Here is a 25,031-nt window from a genome sequence, read left to right as displayed (position 1 = left end):
TGTTCACCCACACCAATCAGAGTCCTTGAGATGCGGTCCTATATCACACACAACTTATTAGTAAACGTCATAATATAATCTATGTCACGAAGTAACCGACCTACTGACAACAAATTACAATTGAGTTTTGGAACATATAATATGTGCAACAATTTAAAATTATTTCCATGTTCAACGGTGACTTCTTTCACGGCCTCAGTGTGCACACTATTGGGTAACCTAACAGGACAAGGTGCAACATCATAGGTGTCGACGATCACATTTAAATTCCCTGACATGTGATGTGATGCCCCAGAGTCAACAATCCATTCAGTAGAGTAAGTCTTACCAGAGAGTTTTTCATTAGTCCTGGTTTTGTAAGCATCAAGCATGCTTACAAGAGTCTACCATTGCTCGTCATTAAGCCCGTTTAGACAGGTCTTGTCTCCGTCAGTTATGGTTGCATTAGTAGCCACCTCACGCCCTGCCGATGATTGAGCAGCATGAGGTTTTGCTGAACCTCGGTCACGTCCACCAGAGGGTCCACCCCCTTTTCCCACCCCCTTTTCCTCGACCTGCTCCATGCCCGGTCGACGTACCGCGGGGTCTGTCTCCCCACCATTCCGACTTACTTGTGCTCTCACCGTTCCTTTCATTGTTGGCAGCCATGGTAACCGATTAGCAAGACTTGTCAGCAAAAATATCGAGAAGAAACAGTAAGAAACACGACAGTCTTTGATTATCCTCTGAATCGTCAACAAACCCTCAGAATTCCAACCTTCGAAGCTCACTGCAGCTCTTGATCTTCGATTTGGAACAACCAGAGATATTTACTTTACTTCAAGGATTTGACATCTATAGGCATCAACAATCATGTCTTGCGTCGACCCCAATTCAAATTCGAAGCCCATCATAATACGGGAAGTTTGGTCCGACAACCTCGAAGCCGAATTCGAGTTGATCCAGATCCAGGCAGCACATACCCCTTCTTCTTCTCTGATGGCTTCTCGAATGATCCATAACTAGAATCCAACTTCTCAAAAGCAGACTTTGTCCAGATGATGAACCGACCAAGATGCCCACTAGGAGCAAGCTTAAGTAGGTTAAGCCTCTCAACATTGGCGACTTCGATACTAGGAATGTTACAGAAGACCTTCACGACCTTGGAACCGATATAGGCAGCACATACCCCTTCTTCTTCTCCGATGGCTACAAAATTCCCCGGCATCATTTTCCGTCCCGGGGGCAGAAATGCAAAGTTTTACTACCGGAAGCCGGCTGACCATTACCTCGTCTTAAAAACCAACATGGACTACTTGAATCTCATCCAGGTCGGCTTCACCTCCGATGCCAACGGTAACCTTCCGGATTTGGGCACCAGTAACCGGTACATTTGTGAATTCAACTTCCGCGACTTCGATGTCTCCCGTGACGTGCACGCACCAAGTTGATGCACCAAGTTGGGTGGATTTTGAGGCAACAGGGGGTGGATTTTGAGAAGAACAATGAGAAGGGAATCAATTCGAGTCGATTCACCAAGTTGATGATGTCGTCGGGACTCGTTTGCAATGATTTGGTAAGTTGGGTGACGTTTCACAGTGTGTACGATTTTGGGTACCTGGTGAAGATCCTGACCAGCCGGAGCCTACCGAAAGAGTAGGGGAGAGAAGACGATGCCGATGCCAAGCGAATGTGGTGTTGTTCTCAGCAACTTCGTTACTGCTACTAATCCCTGGATCTTAGAGCACAGACTTTTTGCTCCCGTTTGTTATGGCTCTGATACCACGAGAAAAACAAAGGAAGCTCTCAAAACGATGATCCTTTCCATTGAACCTTATGGTATTTATATACAGAGGGGTTCCTTGATTCCTAGAAACAAAGGAAGTCCCGTTTGTTATGACTTTCAAACCGGGACTCTCGCGAGCCTTCTTATCTTCGTCCAATACTCTGAAAATCCCCCATTACTTTGATTGCTAGAATCCCAGTGCCGATTGCTGTAGCTGGAACTACGTCGGATGCGACCCTTCAGACCGTGTCACCCAAATCCTCTTCTACAACATCCACACTCCTTTCCAGATCCCGGAGGCCGTCGGTGACCTCCCGTACCTGAACACTCTTGACTTCAATGATATCCCCAATTTCACTGGTTCCATCCCCTACTCCATCACATCAGAACCTCGATACTCTCAGCATATGGAACACCAGCCTCTCGGGTCCTATTCCTGAATTTCTAAGCCAACTCAAAAATCTTTGGTATCTCTCTTTCGGGTACAACCAACTTTCTGGTTCAATCCTAGCTTCTCTTGGAAATCTTGACAACTTGCAAAGTCTTGATCTCCATAAGAACAAACTCACTGGAAGCATACCTGATTCATTTGGGAGATTCAAAGACGACGTACACGGCATTTTCACTCTCTATCTATCTCACAACCAGCTCTCTGGTGGAATCCCCAACTCGATTAATGTCTCAATCATCGACCTGTCGCATAACAAACTCAGTGGGGACGCGTCAATGTTGTTGAGGGATAATGCAGCGGTAACATCGATCGACTTATCTCAGAACCAGTTCGACTTTGATATGACGAAGGTGAGGTTTCCAAAGAATTTGCAGAGTTTAGATTTGTCCTACAACAAGATTCATGGCAGAATTCCCAAACAGGTGATTGAGTTGGATTTGCAAAGAATGGATTTGAGTTATAATCAGCTGTGCGGGAAGATTCCTTTGGGTGGGAATGTACAGCAGCTGGGTGCTAAATCAATTGCCTATAACCGGTGTTTATGCGGTCAGCCGCTCCCTAACAAGTGCAAGTAAACCAGTCGGCATCCAGTGAAAGAAGACACCTTCAATCACTAAAATATGGTTCTTGTCTTGTTGTTTTCTGTTAATCGTCTTTGTATCACTTCTTTTGTGCCAGGGCCATGCCAGCTGCTTTAAGATATTTTGCTACTTCCCACCAAATATATTCTGAGGTTCATTTCGGTTGAAATTTCTACGATACCTTTCATTCTATATATCCACGGCTTAATATAGAGGTAATGGTAAGTTCTTTGATTGTCAATATATTTTAAGTGATTCAAATGTAAAAGATGAAATGAAGAGGTGGAATTTCACTAAATGAAGCAGTAAAATTTTCTTGAACAACAACATCCTCTCGTTTCCTAAATGTACCCAAATAAAAATCCCAGAAGTTACGATTAGTTCTTCACTTATTAATGGCGAATTAGAGCAAAACCTAATACAGTAAATCAGAAATATAACTTTAACCTGTTCGAAGTCTACTATCCTATCTACATATGCTTCAAGAGTTTTTACAAGTACAAAGAATGGAAGTCTACATGCTTTAAGATTCAAGAACAAAAGTAAAAAGTCTAACCGGATTTTTTTCTAAATAAAAAAAAAACAATTAATCAGTTAGCAATCAGATGTTTGAACCACTAAACTGCTTGACCCGGGCAACAATTTATGGTTTGATAACAGATCATGTTATGTTTAATGGCTAGAAGCAATGTTTTTAAAACCAACCCAAAGAACATACCGATCAGGGGTCCGGTTCCTAGGTCGAACAGTCGGCCCGTTTTGTTAAAAAAATAAAAATAAAAAAAAAGATAAAAAATGGTCAAAACTGTTGAACAGTTTGAATGATTTAACTGCCCATGTCAATAGTTTGTTAACCAAATCAACGATTTTTTGGCAAAAATCTAGTTTTGAGGAAAATCGAAACTGGTCACCTTCACATTTTTTTTAGTCTGATCGTCCGGTTCGATCCGGTTCTGAAAACCATGGCTAGAAGTTTTAAGATGCAAGATGCTAGTTAGTGGGTTGTTGGAAGGCTAAATCTCTTCTAACGTGGGTAGGGACAGGTGGTATATTTTAATTGGGTTAGTAGAGAGGAGAGTAGATTAAAGTTAGTAGGAAATCTGAAGATGTTCTACTGATATGTTTTTCCAAGTGATGAAAGAGCAAACATCACACTATTCGACAAAAACAAAAAAAAAAAAAGAAAAAAACTCAGAATGCTTGAAGAATACAAACCTGGTACCTCTGGCGATTGAACAAAACAGTAACTAAAAAATAAAGAACTTGAAGAACACAAACTTCCAGTGAATGAAAAAAGTCCGGTGACAAAACAGACGGTAGAACTGATCTTCGGCGTTTTGTTTGATTCTCCAGTGACTAGCTGTGCGGGTAAACCTCCGTTGACTGGTTGCATAGATGGTCTCTGGTGACTGGCTGCAGTCGACCTCCAACGGCTGAAAAAATGCAAAAGAGGGTTAGGGTTCGTTAAAAATAGAAGAGAAACATTTATGATATAGTACGTTGCGGTGCACCATATCAATTCAAATAATGACCACTTTGATTGACTCGTGACTGCCATCTCATGTCCTTGTCGGTAGCAATGAGCTGCAGCTCCAGGAAATGCCAAATTTGACATTGCTCTAAGCCACACCTTCCTAATTTCCAAGATGTGACTTGGAGCACCTTGTTTTTGGATAAATGATTCCAAACAAATGCTCATTTGGTGGAGCACCATTTTTGTCGACATGATGCTTTTGTGGCACAGTTTTCTGAAGCAAGGACAACGATACCAAACAAACGCTTCAATTGACTCTTCTTGTTCATATAGACTGGGTCGAAGCCAACACAAAATTTCGGTGCACCGGCGGCAATAGGAACGAATCAAACACCACTAGCGGCGACTGGCGAGGGCTGTAGTGGGTTTAGCAGCTGCGCAGCTGCTGTCCTACCATTGGATGCAAGCTTCCTCTCACCTTTCTCACCGTCACACGGCGGGGATTCTCGGGTAGTATCGACTGGTTTCCGTTAGTGATGACCACCGCTTTTAAAGGTTGTAGCGGTGGCGACGGTGGCTTCGTTGATGTCCCATTCTGTGCGGACGAGGTGAAGGGTAAAACTGACATTTTAGCCCTTTCATCAATATTTACGATAATGATATTTTGTATAGTCAATTAGCTCCCAAAAAACTGTGAGAGATGAAGTCTCAATCCAACAACTTTATCCCATCCATAAAAAAAAAAAAGAAAACAACTTTAGATCGGTCGAGCTCAAGCACAGAGAGAAAATGTCGAAGTTAGAGCAAAGCATTCAGTCCAGTCCCTCTGTGGGCTAGTCAAACTAGATTTACGTATATATTGACAACCTCGTCCATCCATCTCTTCATGTCTTTTCTCATGCATGTGAATCACCACAAAATGGATACTCACACACTCCGTCTTGTGCTTCTCTTTGTCTTCCTGGTCTCGTCCTCTCTCCCGTCTCCCACTCTCTCCGCCTCATCCGTTCGCTGTAACCCTAGCGGTAAAAGAGTCCTCCTCAAAATCAAGAAATCCCTCAACAACCCTCAATCACTTACCTCTTGGAACCCCAACACCAATTGCTGTGATTGGCTGGGCGTGAGCTGCGACCTCCAAACGAACCGCGTCATTACACTCAGCTTCAATGGTATCAGCATCCCAGGCCAAATCCCGGCTGCCATCGGTGATCTTCCATATCTCGACACCCTCGATTTCGTAAATGTTGCCGATCTTACCGGCCCCATCCCCTACTCCATCACAAAACTTCAAAACCTGAAAATGTTACGTACCTTGTTGACCAATATCTCTGGCCCCATCCCAGAATTCCTCCACCAACTGAAGAACCTTTGGTTTCTTGATCTATCGTACAGCAATTTCTCTGGTCCAATTCCAGCTTCCTTAGCAAATCTGCCCAAACTTGAACTTCTTAAACTAGGAGGTAATAAATTGACCGGAAACATTCCTGACTCACTTTGGGCATCCCAAAATCGCTTCCTTGTATTGGACCTTTCCCAGAACCAGCTTTCTGGTAAAATTCCCTAATCGTTAAGCCATTTCAATGCCGACGCAATCTATCTTAGAAATAACAAGTTTACAGGAGATGCATCGGCGTTGTTCAAAACAAACGGAACGTTGTCTTGTCTGGACTTGTCATGGAATGAGTTCGACTTTGATCTCTCCAGGGTGAAGCTTCCCGAGAGCCTACAATATATGGACTTATCGCATAACCGGATCAGAGGGAGTATTCCCAAAGAGATCACAGGATTGAATTTGTATTGGCTAAACGTAAGCTATAATCGACTGTGCGGAGAGATACCATTTGGCGGGAAGGTGCAGGAGTTTGGTGCAGACTCTTTCTTCCATAACCGCTGTCTGTGTGGTCAGCCACTCCCCAAGTGCAAGTAGTCGGTTCATCGTGGGTGGCGCGGCAGCGTAATGGACTTTGTTGGCAGGGGAAAAAATGGTTACTGGTCAATGTACTTTGTTAATTAGGTTTTCTTGTTTTCGTTTCTGATTTGTTTTGGGTGGATTAATGGTTGATGCACTCATTGGTCAACAAAATCCTTGTGTTCATCTTTTCTGTGTTGTCCCTCTTCTTCTCTATATATTGTACCAAAATCATAGTTAATGAATCAAACCTGCCAGAGATATATTTAGGTTTTAATTTTGCATCTTTTCAGGTTAGAGATTTAGGCTGTGTTTGGTTGCAGTGCAATTTTATTTGTATTAGCATAAATGCGTGGGAGTACAAATGAAAAAAAATATACTAATTTTCCTTTAATTTTGTTCTGGGTTTTACTTTATTTTTCTTTTTATTTGTATCGCAATCAAACAAAAAAAAGATTAAATTTAAAATAAGTACAGGACCATGATTTACACTCAAACCATTTGCACTGCAATAATTTTGGATCAGTGTAAATTCATTTGCATTGCAACAACACAGCCTTAGGTTTGGATTAAGCGTAGCCTGTACTAAAATATGATGCACTTCAGCGGGGACTAGGTTTGGATTAATCAATTAGCTTACACTAAAATTTAAATGTATTGTATCATATCGTTAGGGTTTCAATACACCTATTAAAAAGTGTTTTGGTAAATCCATTTATTTTATTTATTAAATAATTTAAAACATTTATAAAAATTTGAAAAAAGTTAAAAAATTAAAATAAAAATAAAAAACACGTGAGTGAAAGCACCGATACACCCTTGCTGATAAACAAGGTGTATCATACTTTTCCAATGGTTGAAATTTGCAAGGCCCATAGCTTCCGGCAACACATTTACCTACCAGAGCCCAGCGTTAATTATTTGGAAATTGGAATTTCAAAGAGTGGCTGAGCCAGAAGTCGTCCTAATCTCTCTGTCCTCTTTTCTCCGCGTAGGAAATGCTCAAACTATCACAAAGATCTGTCCCCTTTGCATTAATATTAGAAGAGACTCCAAATTATCACAAAAATGAAAAATCTGTTAGTGGGTCCCGCTCTATGCCTATCCCATGGGCATTATTGGCAATATCTAGGGCCTGAAATTTGACCATATGACCGAAGCCACAGATTTCCAATAAGGATTAAAAGAACAAGTGACGTGGAGCTTATCTCCGTTGACTACTCAAGTCTTCCTCTCATAGTCTCATACTATATATAGAGAGACGAGAACGACTCTCCTTTTCGTCGTAAAATTTCTCTCTCAACCAGAGAAATGGATTCTAGTGCATCTTTTCTTATGCTTTTTGTTCTCCTTCTCTTCCTCCTGGTTTCCTGCGCTCTCCCATCCCTTACGCTCTCTGCTTACCCTTTCCGCTGCCATCCAGCCGACAAAAGAGTCTTCTGGAAAATCAAGAAATCTCTGAAAATCCCCCATTACTTTGATTCCTGGAATTCCAGTACCGATTGTTGTACCTAGAACTATGTCGGATGCGACCCTTCAGACCGTGTCACCCAAATCTTCTTCTACAACATCCACACTCCTTTCCAGATCCCAGAAGCCGTCGGTGATCTCTCGTACCTGAACGCTCTCGACTTCAATGATATCCCCAAAAACCTAAAAATGGAACCGTTATGGCCACCGATTTTTGGGTCAATGGTTTGACTGTTTAGTTCGAACAGATGGCCTATTCTGATAATAAAAATTAATAAAAAAATAAAAAATGACAAAAAACCATTGAATGAGTCAATGGTTCAACCGCCCGGGTCAATGAGTCATTGATTAATTCAACGATTTTTTGCTACAGACCAAGATTAAGATAGAACAGAACCAATTGCCTAGATGGCCGATTAAAAAAATAAAAAGCATCCAAAAACCATTGAGCAGGTCAACAAATCAATAATTCGACTGCTTAGATCAATAGATCATTAACCAATTCAACGATTTTTAGCCAAAGACTGGATCAACGGGTCAACAGGTCGAGGATTCCATTCCAGCCCCTACGAAGCAGAGCCCCTTCGCTAGTTTAAAATTTAATAAAACAATTCATAAAATGATTAAACAAATGGTAAGTTACTAAATAATACTATAATTTGTATTATGAATGAAATATAAGTGATATATAGCAATTACTTATTTATTAATAATTTTTATGGGTAAATAACAACTAATATTTATTAAAATTAGTAAAATTTCATACATAACAGCAAATTTCCTCATTCTTTATTACGGGATCATTCACTAGAAAGCTTCTCTATCAAATACATGCGATCCTATTGTTTCAAGAACTAGAGAACTAGTATCCAAGAAGTGGATAGTTCCACTCCTAAACTTTCTTAAAAGAAAAATTCTGTAGTTTTGACACATGTATATCCACATATATACAATTAAATATAAGCATGGGACCCATTAAAAAAACTTAATTAATCTAATAATTTTTATTTCGTTGTAAGAATAGTTAAATAGTTATGTTATAAATGTTATTTCATTAATTAATAGAAATTTATTAAATAAAACATAAAACGATTAAATAGATAAATAAATAAAAGTATGAGAAACGAATTTATAAAAAATAAAATGGTTCTCTTTGAAACCAAAGGGCTTTCTAGTCACCTGATTTATTTTTTTTTCAATTTAATAGCAATCTCAAATTAAATATAACAAATAAAATTTGAATCTTGACAAAATTATATAAAGGTACAATGTATGGGGTCATTCGCTAGTTTTGTCACCTAGCCCGGATATTTTCCCAAAAGCCATTAATCTGTCAGCAATCAGATGGTTAAACCACTAAACCGCTCAATTAACCCGGGCAACAATTCGTGGTTCAATAATAAAAAATCATAATTATATTTTAAGAACTAAAATGACAAAAAAATGTTAAAAATAAGAGGAGGGTTGAGAGAGAGATTTGAGGGAGGAGTCAACAGCCGTGGCCTCCTTCTCTCTTCCTCCTCCTCCCTCCTTCTTAACCACTCTTCTCACTTGCTTGTCTCTCCTCTTCTATCTTACCCTGATATTATAGTCGAAAGGCTAAGACGTATACATGTTATACTTAACTCAATGGGTTGTGAGCAGCCATGCATGTTACAGAACCTGGATGAACTATAAAAATAATAATAATAATAATAATAGACAGATCGAAAAAAGAATTATACCAACAAACAATCTGTCTAATAGTGCATTTGTAATGGTATATAAACCATGGGCATTGTTGGAATATCAATGATGCTGGAAATTGAGCATGATCAAAGCACACGGGTTTCCGATAAGTATTAATCATTAAATGGTCAAGAGACGTGGAGCTCATCTTCGTTGACTTCCCAAACCAATGCTCTGATAGCGATACATAGCCCACAATTTCACTGGTTCCATCCCCTACTCCATCACAAAACTTCAGAACCTCGAAATACTCCGTATATCGGACACCAGCCTCTCGGGTCCTATCCCTGAATTTCTAAGCCAACTCAAATGTCTCTGGAGTCTCTATTTGACCTACAACCAGCTTTCTGGTCCAATCCCGGCCTCTTTGGCAAGCCTTAACAAGCTGCAAATACTAATGCTATATTCGAACAAACTCACCGGAACCATACCCGATTCATTTGGGAGTTTCAAAGACGGCGAATACGGCGGTTTCACTCTCGATCTATCTCACAACCAGCTCTCCGGTGGAATCCCAACATCGATTAACGTCTCAAGCATCGACCTGTCGCATAACAAACTCAGTGGGGACGCATCAATGTTGCTGAGGGAGAATGGAGCAGCGGAATGGATCTACTTATCTCACAACCAACTCGACTTTGATCTGACGAAGGTGAAGTTTCCAAAGAAGATAAAAGTTTTAGATTTGTCCCACAACCAGATTCACGGCAACATTCCGAAGCAGTTAATTAATAAGTTGGATTTGGAAAGCATGGATTTGAGTTATAATCAGCTGTGCGGAAAGATTCTGTTCGGTGGGAATGTGCAGAAGATGGGTGCCAAATCCTTTGCCCATAATCGCTGTTTGTGCGGCCACCACTCCCGAACAAGTGCAAATAAACCAGTCTGCATGCAGTGAAAGAAGACACCTTGCATCACTGCCTGAGAATTTTGATTTCAACAAGAATAATTTCTTGTAATAAGGAATTTGCTGGAACATGCAGATATATATGAATGCTGTTCTCTTCTTTTTAATTTTTTTTAGTGAATAGCTGAGATAAAGTTCTTTTCAGTTTTACATGGTTTTCAAAACCGGACCGGATCGGAAAGAGACCGGAAAAATTGGGAACCGGTCACCTGATCTGACCAGTTTTATTTTTCCTCCAAAACTGTTGATTTTGGTCAGCAAACTACTGAACCGACCAATTAATCATTTAAACCATTTAAACGATTTTAATCATTTTTCAATTTTTAAAATTTTTTTGTCAGAATGGACTGGCCATTTGGGTCAAACGGTCAGACCATTCAAACCAGTAACCGAAACCCTGAATGATTCGATTTTAAACACCATGCTGTTTCATGTTGTAACTTTTCTTGGTGTCATGTCCATGGTTTCATGCCAGCTTTAAGAAATGTTTTGTTTTGCCTGCAAGGAAATTAATTTCAATGGTAACATAGGTTCGTGGTTTGATGAAATTCGTTTAGTGGAACTAATTTGCTAGTCATGATTTAAAATTTTCTTGTCCAGTTCAACAGTGAAAAATGTTTCTTTTGAAGGATTCAAGTTGGGTTGGATTTTATTTCGAAGGATTCACCACTTACCGTCTATCAAATAATACTGTACAAATTATATATACATAGGCATCTATAGATTTAAGTATTCAACTCTTTCGCTTCACTCCGTTTTTCATATTTCTGTAATATTCAATAAATAAAAAAATGGTTAATAAAGAGAGAGATTTGAATTTTTTTGGAAATTGTAAAATAATCCATATATAAATTAAAGGGTTGTATTTTAATATTTTATTTCGAATTTCGTTTTAAGCTCTTATCATCATGAATTAGGGTTAAGTCGGATTGTCAAAGTCAGAATTTTAAAATGTATTATTTAATTAAAAATTCAAAACCTAAGAATAATTGATCAGAATTTATAGGTTCAAAATACTGTTAACGTGCCAGCTCGAAATTAATGTTAATTTACGGGCAGTCATCGTTACGTAGAGTATAGGTTGTGGATCAGTAATATTGGACAAAGCAGTACTTCTCTGTAAATTAATTTGTCAATGCCATCGTTTCTCCGCGTAGCAAGAATTATAGCAATAAAAAGGATATGTCGGTCTGTCTTGTAACAGCTAGCACTATCTTCCCGTAACAGCTAGTACTATCTTTCCGTCCTATTCGGGCGGTAGTGATAAGCCTTATCAGCTGGCAACATTATATTCTACCAATACGGAAATGGGCCTCATCAAAATAGGGATCCCGGAACCACTCCGAAAAACCCGTGAGGACTCCAGTATATAAAGACATCAACCCTCCAGGGGTGAAGGTACGCGTAATCTCTGCTCTCTAGCCCTCTTGCTTTTTTAAAGCTCTCATCAGCTCGCGACCAGATACTGACTTAAGCTTCGGACTGACCTCGTCGGGTAAGCCACCCTGGGTTCTTTGATTCCCCTTTTGCAAATTCTCTGAGTCTGTTGTCTACTAGAAGCCAAGTCATCACCAGCTAGGAGCAGCCGGATTGCGTCTCATCATGACTGTTTAGTCCACGGTCAAAATTCATAGGACTAAAGTAGGTGTCAATTTGGAATTGAGGATAATTCATGTGGGGACATGGGTGTATAGGGTGTGGGTTTTGACCTTTTCAATGTTTATAGAGTTGTTGCATAATTCAGAATTCTATATTAGGCATGTTCATACTCCGAAAAAAATTTGGCTAATGATTCTTGATGATGTGCGATTTTGTTTTTCTCTATTAGAAGGCAACTCAAACATTGGACTTGCTATGTGGCCGGGTTGAACTGCAAGACAAGAAGATCTGAATGTTCTCAGATGTTTTACTCGATGTAGGCATTCTGATGCTTAAGTTAGCATTGGAGATTTGGGAGAGTTGATAGCTTGAAAATTATTGAGCGCAAAAGCTAAATTGCACGTACCTTGTGAGGGTGGATGTGAAGCTTTTATATAAGCAAATTGTCATGGGCCTTACGGTGCGCGTCTGAAATCATTGGCCCATCTAACTCTATGTTAGCTTCGCACTCGAGGATGGACTCCAATTAAGCTGAGAAGGCTTATCCAGGTCTTTCCGAATTGGACGGGGTGAAGATAAGATCCATTGACGTGCACCGTAATTCCAAGGATATCGGAGACAGTTGGATTACTTCTAGAAGGAGGCTACATGGCACCTCAGTAGGTCGGTGGATGTAGTGAGCTGCTAGGGCCTCAGTCTTGGCTAAGTGACTCGAGGTGCCTGAGGTGACTAGGACTATTGAGGTATCCGAGGTTGTTGAAGTATTGCCATATCACTCAGTCATTCTACATGTTGTCTCATCGTTGGATGGACCAAATTATCCCTCATCAATTTGCCCTACTCCCGAGCCTAACGTAGCCAACTTGGGGCAGGAGTCTCAACGAGTTGAATGGATTTGGCCCGGTCTCCGATTCAGCCACACTCCAACCAATGGTTCAGACCTGATCAACTCAACTACCTCAACCTTGGGGGGGAGGTCGTGTCTTAGGCACGTACAGATGTCATGCGAACATTAAGCTCTATAGACATGAAAAACGTGCTTTATAGATTTTTGCCTTGAAATACGAACAACCACAACCTTGGTGGGGAGGTCGTGTCTCAGGCACGTACAGATGTCATGCGAACATTAAGCTCTGTAGACATGAAAAATGTGCTTAATAGATTATTGCCTTGAAATACGAACAACCACAACCTTGGGAGCCATCGGATCTATTCAATCTGGTCCGTTCATGGTTGGTTAAGGCAACTATAAATAGGGCCCTTCGGGACCCATTTACTTCGTCCATTTTTGAGCTCTACTGCATTTGGAGGTCACAAAACACATTGTTGTCAATGTCTTCAGTTTGGTTGATGAGGTCAATTGTTTTCTCCCCTTCAGTGAATCGTCCTCCTTTTCCTTTCTTTCCTTGTTCATTTTAGTTATGTTGAGTAGTGAGTTTGGTGAGGTGAGGGTGCAATCTGATCAGGCCAAGGAGGGGGCCTCAATCTAAAACTAACAAGGTTCCCATAGAGGGGCTTTGTCTTCCCATTGGCCATATAGGCCTAGGGTGCCAGATCACTTCGTTCCTACTGAGTTGCCTGTCGAGGAGATCCAAAGCTTGGTAGCTCGATATAGGTTTCCAAACCATTGCGATTACTTCCTTCCTACTAGTGGTTTCCCTTAGGAGCATGACGAGGATGAGGTAGTTGTATTCGAGGAGGCTCTGAAGGTAGGTCTTCGGTTTCCGCTCCACCCCTTCATTCCCAAGGTCCTGAACTACTACAATGTTAGCCTCAACCAATTGCCTCCAAACTCCATCCATACCCTAGTCAGTATAATTTTCCTTTTCTCTCACCTCAGCCTTACCCTTGACATCAAGACCTTTGCCAAACTCTACCAAATCAAACAAAACCCTTCTAGCACCTCGGGCAAGGTCAGTTACTACTTGTCTTACCGGCTTGGGTACAAACTTCTTCATGCTTCTTTTGCAGGAGACATGTCAGGTGTTTTGACTTTAGAGTTCCTCCAAAACATGAGGAAGAGAAAGGTGTCTTACAAGGACGCACCTCAAGCATCAACTCTTGAGCCCGCTGCACCAGTTGCTGCTGAGGATGTCCTACTGGTTGACCTAGTCAAGGAAGATCAAGCGGAGAGGCCCTCACATGAGACCGAGGTGGTCCAATTGTCCGAGGCGCATCCTCTACAACACAAGGCCCAAACATCTAAGGACACTCCTAGGGAGAGGCAGTCCATCATGGACTTCAGGATTGCCCTGATCAAAAGCAAGGAGGACATTTTTTCCAAGGAGGTCTCCAACCCCTCTGAGTTGCGATCTAGCGAGCTCGACGCCAAGGCCATGTGCTTCCTCATGATCGTAAGCTTCTAACCTCCTCACTATTCTATTCACGAGCTGTGTCTTTGTACTTAACTTATTCTTTCCTTTGCAGACAAACACCATAGTCCACTTCCTGGTCAAGCAATTTGAGCAGCATCTGACAAGGGCTAACAATGCTAACATGGAGGTGAGTGAATGCCAGTCTTAAGTGGAGAAAGCTGTCGATGTTATCGGCAAGTTAAAGGGCAAGATGGTGAACAAGAGGAACCACATCGAGGAGCTAGAGCTTCATATTAAGAAGCTCAAGAAAGAGTACAAGGTCTCGCCAAGCTATTTGTAGGAGAGGGAGGAATTCGGCACTACGGCTTCCCGTTAGGGTTTCAAACTCTATTGGATGTTGATGAGGTCAGTATACCCCGAGTTCAACCTAACACTCATTAAGTCCTCAACCTGCACCAATGAGATGTTAGATTAGGTCGATCTGGAGATGGATTCCGAGAATGAAGAAGACGAAACTAGCAAGGGAGTTGAGGTGGGAGCCGAAGTAGACGTTGCCGGAAAAGATGCTACCATAAGAGAAAGTGCCAAGGGGGAAGCTACTGAAGTGGTTGGTGATGGAGACAAGGAGCCCCAAGATGTTTGAATCCTTTGCCTCTTTTCTTGGACCCCCCATGTAAAAATGTAAAGTGTCGAGCTTCAGATCTTGGTCTAATAGAATTTTCTTCTTTTTTTTTTCTTACAACAATGTAATCAATATTTGTCCTTAATGAATAAACTTTTTCTTTTGCAAACCTCATGTCTTTCTCTTTTAAAACTAAAACTTCACAAAAATAAACTAAGTATAGCATTAGCCTATGCCTAGCTCCCGAAGCGGCTAGGCATAGTATGAGATTAACCCATGGTGTCTATATGCCAAAGAGACTAGGCATAGTATGGGATATAACCCGAACTGCCAATGTGCCGAAACGACTAGGCATATTGAATTGTTGACGTCATTGCCAAGTCAGCATAGGGAGCCTTTAGGCTTAAAGTGACTTGGCATCCCCTTTTAAGGTGTAATTTAGCCGATGTGCTCCATATTGCAAGACAACTTGACAAAGTTGTTGAGATGAGTGGTCTTTTCTACTTGGTGAAATTTCAAGAACTTGGTGAAGTTGTAGATGCTAGACTCCCAAGCTCACAAGTAGTACCTTCATAGATTATCCACGTTCTAGGCATGGGGCACATGCCCCCCCTCTAACATCTTGAGCTCATTCGTTTCTTCACCAATTACCCATAGCACTCTATAATGACCTTCCTAGTTTGGCCCTAGCTTACCAATATTGAGTTCAGGTACCATAACCTTTTGAAGTACAAGGTTGCTAACTCGAAAGTGGCGTCCCTTGACTCGGGCATTATAGTATCGAGCTACTCATTGTTGGTAGGTTGTGGTCTGAATATAGGCTAGGTCTCGAACTTCTTCCATTAGGTCGAGGTTGGTTTGCAACTCATCATCGTTGTCCTCCTCGTCATATGCCTCTAACCGTAAGGTGGGCACTTCGATCTCAACAGGGATGATGGCCTCTATCCTGTACGTCAGATTCAATGAGGTCTCTCTAGTCGTTGTTTTGATTGTAGTTCGATAGGCCCAAAGGATGTTGCGTAGCTTGTCTATCCACAAACCCTTAACTCGAGAAAACCGAGCTTTAAATCAGTAGTGGATTTCCTTATTCATCACCTTCGCCTGCCCATTCTCTTGGGGATAAGCTACTTAAGTGAAATTTTGTTGGATCCCCATCTTGGCACACTAATTTTAGAACTTGATGTCCTGGAATTATTTCTCGTTGTTGGATACCAACACCTCTAGGAGTCCGAATCTGCACATTATGTTCCTCTAGAAGAAATTTTGTATATTCCGGGCTATGATTGCCACTTGTGGCTTAGCTTCTACACACTTCATGAAGTAGTCAACCGCCACGACCAAGAACCTTCTCTGTTGGTGGGAAAGGACTGAGGATGTTAGCATGCCTCTAGAAGTTGTCACACCTCCGGATGAGCTTGAGTGTGTCTTCCTTCATTGTGGGCTAATAATAACCCTACCTTAGTGCTTTTTGGGCAAGCGCCTTGTCCCCTAGGTGTCCTCCACAGAGACCCTCATGAATCTTGCGTAGTACCTGGCTTGCCTCTGAAGGGCGCAAGCAATGTAGGTAGGGGTGTAAAAGACCTCTTGTAAAGCTGCTTGCTAATGATGATGTAGTGAGCTGACTAGTATTCTACCCTCTAAGATGCATTGCGGTCTACTGGTAGGGTCTTGTAGAGTAGATAATTGACGAGTGAATCCATCTAGCTTGGTTCTGCTACTAGAACAGGAGCGACTTCTTTTGCCACCCTCTCTATACTAGGCTGTGATAGATCTTCAACATAAACCGTTCTCCTTGTGACATTGGTTGCACTAGTTAGCTTTGAAAGTACGTAGGCCTCTATGTTCTCAATCTTTGGTATTTGTTGAATGTAGCAGGAGTGGAAGTCAGGCAAGAGCTCTCTCATATTGGCCAAATAGACTGACATGGCGGGCTCCCGAGCCTCGTAGTACCCATTAACCTATTTTACCACCAACTGAGAGTCGCTGCATACCACGGCGTGCTTGGCATCGACCTCTTTCACCAAAGTTAGCTTGACTATCAGAACATTGTACTCCGCCTTATTGTTAACACTTCGAATGTAAACCAGAGAGCATACTCCAACTTCAATTTGCTAAGCCCATAAAGTATCAACCCAGCTCCACTTCCACGCTAGTTAGATGACCATATTGAAGAGCTGACTGATTCATATAGATGACCATATTGGAGAGCTTTAGAAATTGGTAGCTAATTTGGACTATCACTTGAAGTCTTTGAAATCCTCCCAACAAGTAGTTATTGAAGGGTTGAAGACCATGAAGTTCTTAATCATTGTGTTCATTGTTGTGTTCTTTGGCATATACATGTGAAAGAATTAGAGTATAGGTTTATGTATTTGCTAGTTGTTTTCTGAGCGTGTCAAGAGTTCGCTTTTTGTTGTACATGTTAGGGTTCTAGTGAATATATCATGGCATTTTGTTGATTATGATAAGAATTCAAATCATGCCAACTCCCTGGAGCACTTATGCATATAGTTTCTTGAGCAATCCCATACTATGCTAGGTCTAAAATGATAGTTCCCAAGGGTAGACCTTTCACTATAATCCCACTCTCTGAAATTCATCATACAAGTTTAATTCCAAGCAGTTGTTCTGAAATGATTCATCATCCCCACATTTTATGGGGACCTCCGGAGAAAGAGTAACAAGAAACGTGAAAGGCTGACTGTGGATTCTTTAGATTTGAACAATTTTCTTTCTTTTGGCTCTATAAATCGTGGTCCAATTAATATCAACTTTTCACTCTCTTAGAGTCTCACTGCGTAGTGCAAGTGGTTTCTAATTATAATTAACAGTAAACTTGTTCCTGTACTTTTCATTGCTGTGACACACTCACAGATGTCTTTGAAAGTTTTAATAGAAAATTTATTAAATAAAACATACATTGTTTAAAATTTAAATTGAAAATGAAATGAAATAAATTAGTAAATGTGTTTTATAATTTCAAAATGATTCAATTATTAACATATGGTTAGTTAAACACTGAGATGATTAAATAATTAGAAGAATAGTTAAGCAAATAAAAACAAAAAGGCAAATTTCTTAAATATTTAAATTATTTCCACTAATTACTACAAAAGGAATCTATCTATTAACAGTTACAAGAAATCTTCCTCAAGCTTTCCACAGTTTGACCAAAGAAATGTTCAATTGAGGTCGATCAGGCTTCTCTTGTAATTGATAATCTAGTCAAGGGAAAGTAGGAACCCAACTTTCGCAGACAAAACACTGTGGTATCTAGGCTGTCCAATAGTGGAGAATAAGCAATAGTGTTGGTATCCTAGGTTGTTGGTGGCGGAAATTAATGCTCAACGTTACAATTCGTTTGAAGAAGCCAAAGGCAAGGTGAGAACCTCATTCGCTCTTTCCTTCTGGTTTTGTTTTTGTGTTTTTTTCGGTTTTCACTTTCTTCTTCTTCCGAAAATTTTGCTAAGAAATTCAAAAAAAAATTCGATTTTGTTTGTCAAATCTCTGAAACTAGATTATGGGCCTCAAATGTGAAACCTAATTATGGTTTCATTGAAGAAGAAGCTTTTATCTTGGGGTTCATTCTTTAAGGATGGTTTCATGTCTTGGATTGAGGGCCTCAGTTTGTTTCTTTCATGGATTGACTAAGCTTGTATAGTTGTACTCTAGTTTCTAGTTTGCAAGCTATTCTTTATTGGACGCCTGGATCAGGGAGATTGTCGGAAATTTTGAACTTGTCTCAAACATCGGAGACCGGATTGGAGGATGAAACTGAGGTTGAGACGAGGAGGAAACTTGAGGTTTTTGAAGAGCTTCAGGCAGTGGTTTAAGAGATTGCAACAACAGGAAGCAATCATCCTTGTGGTTTACAGTTTGACTCCATAACCTTAAAAGGGTATTTTAGGAATTTTAAAATCATAGGTTTATTTTAAGAAATTTGTCTAAAAAAAATTGATAAATTGATTAAAAAATTTAATAAAACTTCAAAGGTTTAAAATTAATTAATATTAATGATAAATAACATTTAAAAAAATGTTTTCCATTAATAAATATTGATGATAAATACCAATTCAAATTGATTTAAAAATTAATAAAAAATTCATGAAATGATTAAACAAAACGTAAATTACTAAATAATATTATAATTTGTTTTATGAATAAATAACTAAAAATTATTTTTCAGTAAAATTAGTAAAGTTTCATACATAACAATTAATTTCTCCATACTTTTTTACCGGGCCTTTCACTAGAAAGCTTCTCCTTCAAACACATGGCAACCTATTGTTTCGTTTAATATCCTAGAAGTGGGTCGTTCTATTCCTGAACTTTCTTAAATAAAAGTTCTGTAGCTTAGACACATTAATATTTACATTCAAGTCAATTTATATATATATATATATATATAAAGCATGGGATCCATTAAAAACAATAAAATGGTTCTCCTTCAAACCAAAATGGCTTTCTAGACACTTGATTAATTTTTTAATTAAATAAGAATCTCAAATTAAATATAACAAATACATTTTGAATCTCAACAAAATTGTATATAGGTACAATTTTGAATCTCAATTGCTAATTAGGCACAGTTTGGAAGGAATACGAATACAAATATGTACTGTGCAAATACATACAAAATAATACAAAACACGAGGTTTTACACTCTACCACTAAACTGTTCAACTCGGGCTACAATTCATGGTTTGCTAATTAAGGGTGGCTACGAGCCAAGCTTTTCATGAACTATTTGAGCTTGGCTCATGAGAAGTTCAGCTCGACTCAGTTTCAATCGAGTTTTGAGCCGAGCTCGAATAGCTATATAATAATAATAATAATAATAATAATAATATAAAATTATAAAAAATAATATATATTATAAAAAAATTATATATAATATTTTTATTTTTATATATAATAATAACGAATTATTATAATTCTTAACTTTTAAATATCAAATAAAAATATTTGTTTATATATAATATTTTTTTTATTTTTATGAAACATTTTTCTCAAGTTGAGCTTGAACCAAATCGAACTCAAACTTATAAGCTTTTGACTAGAACTGAGTTTGAACTCGAACTTGAGATTGAGCCTCGTATTGCCTTAGTGAGCCAAGCTCGAACAACTAAGTATTTGGCTCGACTCAGATCGAATATAGCGCTAACTCAAAAACCAGTTGCTAAATGGATTCAATTTTTAAAAACATGAAAGTAAAAGCAAATGCTAACTACTTTTTGGGCAGCAATGCATGTTACAAAACCTCCATGTCTATACTATAGAACCGAGTGGCTGTTCAGTTACGATAATAAACCCTTGCAATTTGCAAAGATATGTACACAAGCTCCATGGAGGTTCAGGTTGCTTCTCCATAAGATTTTGATGGGGACTTCAGCGAAAGATTATTATAATAATACGGAATATTAATCTGATTAATAATAATAATAATAATAATAATAATAAATAGATAAAGGCATAAATTATATATTTAATTTCATTGGAATTTCTTAGGGGTGTTTATCAGATAAATGTTTATCTAATAAATTCCACTTTAAACGTTTTTCTTTTCATAATTTAATTGGGTTAATTTGTGGGCGTTTCAAGAAATGGCATTTAAATGCACTTGCCAACTCAGCGATGAGAAATGCTTCATAGCTTGTGCTGTTTGGAAGGGTGCTTCAAGGAGTGGGCCATATGGGTGATTGGGTGTGGCACTTTTCCTTGATTTTTGAGTGCCATATGAGAACGACAGAGTTAACATTGTTTTGAAGCAAAGGACAGTTCACCGGGTGATCGACTTTCAGAGGAAGGGGTAGGTAATGACATATCGTTCAGATCGGGAAATAAACAGAAATCAGTGTACGCAACAACAAGACCTTGCCGGATTAGGGCTGCCAGACAAAAAAAAATCGCAGTGGTTAGTATGAAACATATGGCCAACGTCGAGGTGATGGATTTTGTATCGGTCAACGGCAATCTTACCGGCGGCGCAGCCTCTCTGGTCAGCGTGAAAAGCAAATCTCCCTGCGCAAGCCCCTCTCTGCGGCTATCCCTCTCTGCAGCTATCCTTGCGAAAAGTCCATCTCGCACAGTGGTAAGGGTTTGGGTCATGGGGGTTTTCTTCGCAATTTCAGTGATCTTCGAGATATCTTTGCCTCAATCACCACATCACCGTCCATGCACACACCACGTCAAATGTGCATTTCGTTAGAATTTTTCACTTCCCCCGACAGCTCATTGCACGAAAATCCATCTATTTCTGTTTATCGGTGTTTTCTCCATAAACGGTCGCACTAAACAGCCGATTGACCTCTAATAAACGTTTATCGCGCTAAACGCCTATGTAGCACTTAAGTGGCAGCGTTTATTGAGAAATGCCCACAGTTTCAAATACAGCCAAAAACAGACACTTGCGTTACACTTGATTGAGCTAGAAGTAGCAACATCTTGTCCATGTGACTATGTCATCTAATGAGGGCGGATTTGGCCCTCCGGTGAAATTGTGACACCTAGTATCTCATGTCAACTAAGTGCAGCCTTTTGATAACTAGACAACTCAATCTAGCTACAGGCAGCTCGGCATAGCTCGCCACAAGCAGTTGGCCACTTACAGGCATCTCGCCACAGGCAACCCGACATCTTACGAAGAGCTCGCCTCCTAGTAGGCCACGAAGACCTGCCTCGGGTGGAAGCACCTCGGCACATTACCAACAGCTCGGTGAAAAGTAGCTCGGTAAAAAGTAGCTCGGTGCAAGGTAGCTCGTTGCAGAGTAGCTCGGCGTATCACAAGAAGATTTCCTACCTGACAATCGTACCTGCCAGATCTGGAGACTGTACCCACATCTCTGGCCAGGCGGCGTTGTGCCTGCCAACTCTGACAACGCCTCATGTCTGACACGACTGTACCCTGCAACGGTTACCTGCGCCCACCAGCTCAGCCCTGGCAAGTAACGGTTGCGACAAAGAGTCAGAGGCAATTACGCCAGATCTGTCAGGACACCGATATATAAGAGCTCCAACCCCCTAGAGGGGAAGGGGGGATGAAAAATGGAGGTAACCCCTGCTCTCTAGCTCTCTCATTTCTCTAATATCATCTTCAAACTCTCTACTATCAGAGCGCTAACTTAGCCATTAGAGTGGCCCCGCCGGGTAAACACCCTCGGATCTTCTGATTCAGTTCTCGCAGGTTCCTCTGCTCCCGCCATCCACAAAGAAGAGCAGATCATCTCATGTAGAGGGCAGTCAAGTTGGACTACACTAGGAGGCTCGCCACCAAGGCAGCGCACCCAGCAGTTCATCAAGGTATCTCACCACCAGGGAGCTCGTCACAAGTAGCTCACCACCAGGGAGCTCGTCACAAGTAGCTCACCACCAAGGAGCTTGTCACCAAATAGCTCACCAGGTAGCTCACCACCAGGGAGCTCATCAACAAGTAGCTCACCACCAGGGAGTTCGCCATCAAGTAACTCACCACCAGGCAATTCACCACCAGGGAGCTCCATCATCCTCTGAGTTACAGGCCACCTGGGAGCAGGTCAAATGATGAAGTACTTAGCCAAAAATTGATACATCACAAAAAAAAAAAAATTGGTACGTGACCAGAACCGGTTACATCATCATCTTTTCGCCTTAGAAAAGAAACAATTATAGCAACAAACAATTTCTTACATCTAAAAGACGCATTGAGCTTTTGACATAAGATTTGGGCAGTCCGAAGACAGTTTGGCAAACGTGTGTCTTTACGTACATTTGCTCACGTCTTTTCGCATGAGATTAAAACGTGAAAGACACGGGAAGCTTTTTTTGAAACTTCCCGACATCAGTTCGAAATAGATTTCTTGCGTTTTTTCAACACATCATCTTTTAACGGCTAGATCTTCCGTGAACCAAACGGAAATAAACCGAAAATCGGTCTTCCTAACTTATAAACAACCAAAAAACTGCACAAAAAGATATACCAAATAGAACCTCAATAAATAATCACACCAGACAACGATTAGGCCAAACGCCTATATGACACCTACGTGCATGGGAGTATTTATTGAGAAACGCCCACCGTTCCAAACACAATAAAAAAAATAAACACTTGCGTTACATTTATTGAGCCAGAAGTGGCAACATCTTGTCCATGTCTATCTTTACATCTAAGAAAAGAAACAATTATACCAACAAACAAACAATTTGTGAAGTAGGGCATTAATACTATATAAACCATGGGTATTATTGGAATATCAATGATGCTGGAAATTGACCATGACCACGGCTTTCCAAATAAGGGATTAATCATTAAATGATCAAGTGACGTGGAGTTCATCTTCGTTGATTTCTCAAACTATGCTCTGATAGCGATACATAGCCCACAATCGAGCCCAGATTTCCTACAAACTCTTTCTGCGGGTAGAGAGTGGATAGCAAAAGTCAGTAGAAAATCCCGAATGCCCACAATCTCCATCTATATATACACATCATATTTTTTTGGTCCTAAAACTCATCTCAAACAGAGAAATGGATACTCCTTTGCTCTCTGTTCTCCTTCTCTTCCTCCTCGCTTCCTGTTCTCTGCCATCTCTTACGCTCTCTGCTTATCCTTTCCGCTGCCATGCATCTGACAAAAGAGTCCTCTGGAAAATCAAGAAATCTCTACAAATCCCTCATTACTTTGACTCCTGGAATCCCAGCACTGATTGCTGTAGCTGGAACTACGTCGGATGCGACCCTTCAGACCGTGTCACCCAACTCCTCTTCTACAACATTCACACTCCTTTCCAAATCCCGGAGGCCGTCAGTGACCTCCCGTACCTGAACACTCTCGACTTCAATGATATCCCCATTTTCACTGGTTCTATCCCCTACTCCATCACAAAACTTCAGAACCTCGAAATACTCCGCATATGGAACACCAGCCTCTCCGGTCCTATCCCTGAATTTCTAAGCCAACTCAAAAATCTCAGATATCTCTATCTGGGCTACAACCAACTTTCTGGTCCAATCCCAGCTTCTCTTGCAAATCTTAACAAACTGCAAAGTCTTGACCTCCTTTCGAACAAACTCAGTGGAAGCATACCCGACTCATTTGGGAGTTTCAAAGACGGCGAATACAGCATTTTCTCTCTCGATCTATCTCACAACCAGCTCTCCGGTGGAATCCCAACATCGATTAATGTCTCAAGCATCGACCTGTCGCATAACAAACTCAATGGGGACGCATCAATGTTGCTGAGGGAGAATGGAGCAGAGGAATGGATCTACTTATCTCACAACCAACTCGACTTTGATCTGACGAAGGTGAAGTTTCCAAAGAAGTTAAAAGTTTTAGATTTGTCCCACAACCAGATTCACGGCAACATTCCGAAGCAGGTGATTAAGTTGGATTTGGAAAGCATGGATTTGAGTTATAATCAGCTCTGCGGAAAGATTCCGTTCGGTGGGAATGTGCAGAAGATGGGTGCCAAATCCTTTGCCCACAATCGCTGTTTGTGCGGCCCACCACTCCCGAACAAGTGCAACTAAACCAGTCGGCATGCAGAGAAAGAAGACACCTGCAATCACTGCCTGGAGACGAGTCAGATTTCAGTAACAGGAATAATAGCACTATAATAAATAAATAAATAAACGATAATAAATTTCTGTCGGATGCAAGTAATTTTCTGGAACGTACAGACATTGATGTTGTTCTATTTCTTTTCTTTTTGGCGAATCACTAAAATATAGTTCTTCTCAAGTTATCTGTAACTCTTCTTTGATCACTTCGTTTGTGCCACGCCCATGCCAATACCCGCGCGGCTTAATGAAATTTGTTTTGGCTGAACTCATTTTCCAGTCGTAATTCAGATTTTAATTCTCGTCCAGTCCATCATTGAAAAATATCTTCTTTAATTAATTTCTTTTAATTGGGAATAAAAGCTTGAAATCATCCAGTAATTAGTAGTGCATTGTATGTTCTAACCATAAATCGGGTTAGCGTACGTACAGTTTATGTCAAACTTGGAATGGGTTAGGGTTGACTACTGATTCATACCTTGGATTCATACCAACATGAGCTCAACAATATATATATATATATAAATATATATATATATATATATATAAATGATATTGCGTCAATTATTTTTGGCCCCAACAACCCTTAAACTGACGATGTTAGAGACAAAGAATAAAATAATAAAACTATATATTTATTTGGTATTGCTTAAGTTTGAAAATATATTTTAAT

General features: G+C 40.2%; 1 protein-coding gene and 3 pseudogenes across 2 annotated transcripts; all 4 read left to right on the top strand.

Moving 5' to 3' along the window:
• The first annotated feature begins 847 nt into the window (after positions 1-847).
• Positions 848-1,639, top strand: LOC148802720 (putative CCR4-associated factor 1 homolog 9; annotated as a pseudogene).
• A 3,468-nt stretch (positions 1,640-5,107) lies between these two features.
• LOC148802719 (polygalacturonase inhibitor-like) lies at positions 5,108-6,359 on the top strand (annotated as a pseudogene).
• A 3,416-nt stretch (positions 6,360-9,775) lies between these two features.
• Positions 9,776-10,276, top strand: LOC148802718 (polygalacturonase inhibitor 3-like). Its single transcript, XM_088897964.1, has one exon. The coding sequence runs from the start codon at positions 9,776-9,778 to the stop codon at positions 10,274-10,276; it is 501 nt and encodes a 166-aa protein (XP_088754090.1).
• Positions 10,277-23,171: 12,895 nt separating this feature from the next.
• On the top strand, positions 23,172-24,626 carry LOC104603584 (polygalacturonase inhibitor pseudogene; annotated as a pseudogene). Its single transcript, XR_016083171.1, has one exon. The product of XR_016083171.1 is annotated as a polygalacturonase inhibitor pseudogene (transcript).
• Positions 24,627-25,031: the final 405 nt, after the last annotated feature.

The sequence above is a fragment of the Nelumbo nucifera genome, chromosome 2 (genome assembly GCF_055504915.1).
Source record: "Nelumbo nucifera cultivar China Antique chromosome 2, China Antique-T2T, whole genome shotgun sequence".
Taxonomy (NCBI): Eukaryota; Viridiplantae; Streptophyta; class Magnoliopsida; order Proteales; family Nelumbonaceae; genus Nelumbo; species Nelumbo nucifera.
Note: the sequence above shows the minus strand (reverse complement) of the source record. Positions and strands in the feature narration are given on the sequence as shown.

Excerpts from the sequence above, each read along its gene's own strand:
- LOC148802718 (XM_088897964.1), top strand. The coding sequence starts at position 9,776 with ATGCTATATTCGAACAAACTCACCGGAACCATACCCGATTCATTTGGG.